Source organism: Callithrix jacchus, chromosome 15 (assembly GCF_049354715.1).
Source record: "Callithrix jacchus isolate 240 chromosome 15, calJac240_pri, whole genome shotgun sequence".
Taxonomy (NCBI): domain Eukaryota; kingdom Metazoa; phylum Chordata; class Mammalia; order Primates; family Cebidae; genus Callithrix; species Callithrix jacchus.
Genome location: NC_133516.1, coordinates 91,862,413 through 91,868,412, shown reverse-complemented (window position 1 = coordinate 91,868,412; position 6,000 = coordinate 91,862,413). Strand labels below are relative to the sequence as shown.

The 6,000-nt window shown below is 37.5% G+C and overlaps 1 protein-coding gene across 3 annotated transcripts in view; it reads right to left on the bottom strand.

The window, feature by feature from the left end:
- Positions 1-696: 696 nt before the first annotated feature.
- ADGRG7 (adhesion G protein-coupled receptor G7) overlaps positions 697-6,000 on the bottom strand; it is a 79,195-nt gene continuing 73,891 nt past the window's right edge. For all 3 annotated transcript variants that reach the window (XM_002758880.6, XM_054246104.2, XM_054246103.2), the window contains one exon: positions 697-1,092. In XM_002758880.6, the coding sequence (XP_002758926.4) occupies positions 835-1,092 (258 nt within the window). In that variant the 3' untranslated portion in view covers positions 697-834. The remainder of the gene's footprint in view (positions 1,093-6,000) is intronic.

Genomic DNA, 6,000 nt, shown 5'->3' with positions numbered 1-6,000 from the left:
CTTAATTCAGTACACTGACAGCAGCTGTCTGATTTATGGCAAAACAGAAAACAGCAATTTAAAGACTCTATATCATAAGTCCAGTGGGAATGCTCCCCACCTAAACGGAGGCCATTTTTTATGAGAAAGCCATTCAAGTAAAAGCCATAAGGGATGATTGCGACTAACTTCTCATTTTGGGGGTCTCAGTGTCACTTCATCGATAAAAGGGCAGATATATTAAGAACTGGAAGGAAATACCCATTTAGTAACAAATTAACCTGTCTCACTGCTCATTTCTTACAGAGCCAATTCTCCTGGTCACAAAACATACTTTTTTTTTTAAACAGAAAAACATATCCCTTTTCAAAGCTTTAATTGGTGCCTAATTCTTCATTAGAAATAAAAGTACAAGCACACACAACTTTAAAATATTCAAAGGTCAAAAGTTTAATACATATAAGCAAATCCCCACACACCGCTCATCGGGAGTCATTCTGTTCTGGAAGGTAAATTTTCCTCTTCATGTCCTTTATATAACTTGTAAAAGAATTTGTTATAGGTTCTACATTTCTGTTAAAGCGTGTCACAAAGATTTAATGATATAAGAAACAATGGCAATCTTGAATGCTGTTCGAAATTCTTCACCTCATTCAAGTACGAATCTATTGAAAAATACAAAAACTACCAAATCCATTATCCCTAATAATAATAAACAACAGGTTTTTCCTAATTCTTAATTTTGAGCAAAATATATTGAGGAAGAGTTTCTGGGAGGACTGGGAAATAAGGGAGAGAAACAGATAAAATTCAAACAAATTGATTAAAAAGACCACAACAGGTAAGTTTCACTGCCTAGGCGCTTTCCTTTGCTTGGTCACTTTCAGAGAGTGTGATTTCCTCAGTACTTACAGAGGGTTCCAGTAGCTTAAAATGTTCACGTAGGGTTGGCAATGATCTGAGAAAATTATACATCTTCACACGTAGCCTTGGCCTGGTCACTGAAGGCAATGACTTCATTCTCCCAACAGACGATAGTGATGTCAACACTTTGGAAGCTTCACTCTGGAAGATTTTTGTTCTAACAGTGTACAGGATAAAAATTTGCAATCCCTGCAGATAGAAAAAAAGTTTAATCTTAGGTAAGTGCTGAGATACAGTATCAAGGAAGAGATTTTATTTCACTATGCCACCCAACCTTCTCATCTGCATGGCACTTCCTGAACTTGAATTTTCCAGTCTGCAGCTCCCATGTACTTTTTAATCTAAGAGGGTTGAAGCAAAGTCTTTCCCATATACAAATCCCTACATGTAATAGTACAATAGCAGATGCAGAAGACCCGAATTCAGGTCCCGGGTTACCACTAGCTGGCTGTGTAAATTTGCACATTTCCTAAGTTTGACCATCTTCAATTTCCAGTTCTAGCATTCTGTGATTCCATATTTCTTGGAGTTTTAGTAACATAACTAGAAATTTGTGTACTTAAGGACAAAAAAAAATGTAAAGCCCTTCTAGTCACTGGTTTTCCATAGTTTACATAAGAAGACCAGATGTATAGGATCAATTGAACCACAGAACACTGAATAATATTTTCTATATGTTTTCAGTAAAAACTGCGATTTATTAGTATCAGACCCTTGCTTTTCACTTAATCCTCATCATTTGATCATTCTCATGTAAACCTCACATCAACCCAATATAACAAGCCTTATCATCCCCATGTTTTGGGTAAAGAAACTAAAGTTCAGGTAAACTAAAGAATTTGTCCGAGATTACCCAACCAGTACTCAGTGGAGTCTGGCATTGAATTCCTACATCTTTGGCTCCAAAACCCCTCCTCTATCTAATATATGGTGCTGCCTATCCTGTTGCTTGTCAGTGTAATGGAAAGTGACTGCAAAATGTATCATAGCTTGTAAGATGCCTCTGTTAATTCTTTATTAATATCCTTTGTGGAAATGACAGATTAAATAGCCTCTGTAGTTAAGTTGATAATATTGTGCCAATGTCACTTTCCTGATTTTGACAGTATCCTAAGGTTATGTATTATCATTTGGGAAAGTGGGACAAAGGATATGTGGGAGTTATATTATTTTACCAAATTTTTGTATTAAATCATTTCAAAATGAAATTATTTTTAAAAATAAATATCCATGGGTATCTCCCACACTGCCTTCTATAGGGCCCCAACTCCTGTAAGAGTTTATTTTTAGAATCACATCCTGTGAGTACTGTTGTAGGAGACTCCTGGTACTACAGAAAGACCCTGATAGTTTGACTAATCAAATCAATAACTGCTTGCAACAGGCAGACTTGTTCCCTGGCCAAACCTGCTTGGAGACACAGGTTTCAGAAGGACAGGAGTGGTCATTGGTCATCCAGATTGTTCAAGGGAAAGAAATTTATTTGGTGCACATGAGAAATTCAGTTTCTAGAAAAGCATCTTTTTTTGTAGAATACACTGTTTCATATGATTTTTCCAGAATTTAAATTCTAAGGCAAAACTAAGATTGTATCAAATTTCTGGTGGAACCATAATTAGGAAAAGACCCTAGACCATGGATAATTCATAAAAACGCCATCCTGTTGCACCTGTTTGAGTGGACTCCCAATATTTCCATGCTTCCTAAAATCACAAAGATGGTATTTGAAAAGAAAAAATGTGTGGGTCAAACTGATTACCACAAACACAAAGATCAAATTGTGCCTTCTAAGTAAAATCTGTAGCATTTAGTAAATGTTTATTAGAATTACAGCATTCTAAATCTTGAAGTTTTATGTGTGAACGAATCTAGTTATTCCTGTACTTTAGTATACATACACATCACCTGAGGTCCTTGTTTAAAATGAAGAGTCCCAGCTCCCATGCCTGTAGATTCTGACTGAGTAGGTAAGGGGTGAGGCCCAGGAATCAGCATTTTGACACACTATGTAAGTTCCAATGTAAGTAATATTCAGACCCATTTTACAAAACACTGTGTTAATTTTAACATCCGTATTGCCCCCACCCCATTTTATATTTTGCATACGTCACCTACAGAGGTTATGTGATTTTCCTATAATCATGGGAATCAACGGTAAACTGGGAAACAGACTGAATTTCCGACTTTTAGCTCCATGTCCTTGCCACACTCAATTTTACCATGCTGTAATTTTATCATTTTACCATTTACAATTTTGACCATTTTATCATTAACTTTTTGTAATGAACATCTGTTTTACAGCATGCCCCTCCTATGCATGGAGAAGAATCTATCCTTGACTATGCCTTCATTCAGATTCCTCCCTAAATTGCTGTTCACTCTGGGAAACAAGCCCATGGATCAGTTGACAATGTCAGACTAGGCTTACCTTATCTATTGACCTTCTAAGAGTTTCCATTTCATAGTGACAATAGTAAAGAACTACGTTATATCCATTTAAATTTAGTGGCAGGCACCCATCCATTATCTAAGGGAATTAGTCCAAAAATGCACTGGAGAGGGCTCCATGGGATAGAGGATGGGTTCTTGGAGGCAACAGATATGGTGGCAGTAATTCAGAAAGCCAGGCAGCTCCCCACACTGCACTACAGAGTCTGATCAAATGCTCTTCCTAACAATTTCCATTTTGTATCAAAGATTTTCCTCCTCAATGACATTTAACCATAGCCAGAAACAGCCAGCATGATCCCAGCTTCACACAGTAGTTGCCATTCTTAGCAACTTAATGGGATAGTCATCAAAATTGCAGTTTCTTCGTGAAATGGGGAACTGTAGCTCATCCTGATATTGAACAAAGATGTTATCTACTGTGAAAGATATTCACAAGCAAGTTCCTTGCCCTCAGAGAACTGATACTCTAGTTGAGGAGATAAGTGTATGCATAAAAGTTAATTTTAGAATGCAAAAAAAAGAGGGGACAAATACATTTATAAAACAATACACTTATTTGATAATAAGCTATATGTATTCATTTAGTTGATAGTTAATAAAGGTAGAATGAAAGTCCTCACCACAAAGAAATGAAGCCCATTAACAAATAATCTATGTAGATTGTATCAATGTCACTTTAATAATGTATTAAAGTTACATAAGATGTGACCATTGGAAAAGTTAGATAAAGGGTACACAGGAATTCTCCATACTATTTGCAACAGGTCTGAAATTATTTCAAAATAATTTATTTTTAAAAAGGGATGCCATAAGAATGGGGGAAAATGTAATAATTTTGGTCCCTTCTCAGACTGTGTTTTCACAACATAAAATTTCCATACATCTATAGATTGTCAGTGAAAAAAAATCATTGCCAAGAATTAAATGCCTAGGTAATTTGTGTGTCATGGTATCAAAAGAAACGTTAACAGATAGAAAAGTTCTCATTAATGTAACAGATAGAAAAGTTCTCATTAATCTTTACCAACTATCCACTAAATATTTACTCAAAAATTACTACCATTAATGAGAGATTCCTTAAAGCAAGGAAGTCAAAATAAAAGGACATTCCAACATAAAAGGACTAACATTAAAAACATCTAAACATAGAGTTAAGTATAAGAAAATACAGTTAATACAATTATCAAACATAATCTAAGTATTATAAATATTTCTTAAAAGAAAATAATGGAGACAGTAAAGCTTAACAACAACATATCATATTTCAAAATGTACCAACAAAACTACAAGAAGCAGTTAAACTGTGTTAATATTATTACCTCGAAAAAAGAGGAATCAGTATCTACCGTTTTACTCTGGAAATCGAAATCTGTTTCTTGTAAGTTGTAGTAATATTCAATAAACAAACATTATCATTAGTAGAATTTAAAATAGAGTGAAAATATTGCAAGTAGAGGAAGTTATACTAAAAAAACATAATTTATATAACAATATGTAAAAGTAAGGAGGAGTGATAGATGTACAGGGGAAAAAAACTAAGATAACACAATAAAAACAAACATTAGTTTTGATAGCTAGTATTAGCCAAAAGTTTAACATTTGTAATAAAATGGGAAAACTGGCCAGGCACAGTGGCTCAGGCCTATAATCCCAACACTTTGGGAAGCTGAGGCAGGATGACCACTTGAGCCCAGGAGTACAAGACCAGCTGGACAACATAGTGAGACCCTATCTCTACATAAAATAAAAACATGTGAAAACTAATTGGGCATGACAGCACATGCGGGTAGTCCCAGTTACTTGGGAGGTTGAGGTGGGAGGATCACCTGAGTCCAAGAGACTGAGGCTGCAATCAGCCATGATTATGTCACTGCACTCCAGGCTGGGTAACAAAGCGAGTCCTTGTCTCAATAAATAAACAAATAGGCTTCTAGGCAAGATGGGCAAATTGGAACAGCTCCGGTCTGTAGCTCCCAGTGAGATCAATGCAGATGGCAAGTGATTTATACATTTCCAACTGAGGTACCCAGCTCATCTCACTGGGACCAGTTAGACAGTGGATGCAGCCCACAGAGGGTAAGCCAAAGCAGGGTGGGGTGTTGCCTCATGCAGGAAGCACAAGGAGTTGGGGAACTCCCTCCCTTAGCCAAGAGAAGCTATGAGGGACTGTGCCATGAGGAACTGTGTACCCCGGCCCAGAGACTATGGTTTTCCCACGGTCTTTGCAACCCACAGACCAAGAGATTCCCTCCAGTGCCTATACCACTAGACTTTCAAGCACAAAACTGGGTGGCTGTTTGTGCAGACACTGAGCTAGCTGCAGGAGTTTTATTTCATACCCCAGTGGCACGTGGAGCCCCAGAGAGACAGAACTCTTCACTCCCCTGAATATGGGGCTGAAGTCAGGAACCCAAGTGGCCTAGCTCAGCGGATCCACCCCCCACAGAGCCCAGCAAGCTAAGATCCACTGGCTTGAAATTCTTGCTCCCAGTACATCAGTCTGAAGTCAACCTGGAATACTCGAGCTTGGTAGGGGGGACACTCATCTGCCATTACTGAGGCTTGAGTAGTCAGTTTTCCCCTCACAGTGTAAACAGCATCCTGGGAAGTTTGAACTGGGTAAAGCCCATCGCAGCTCAGCTAAGC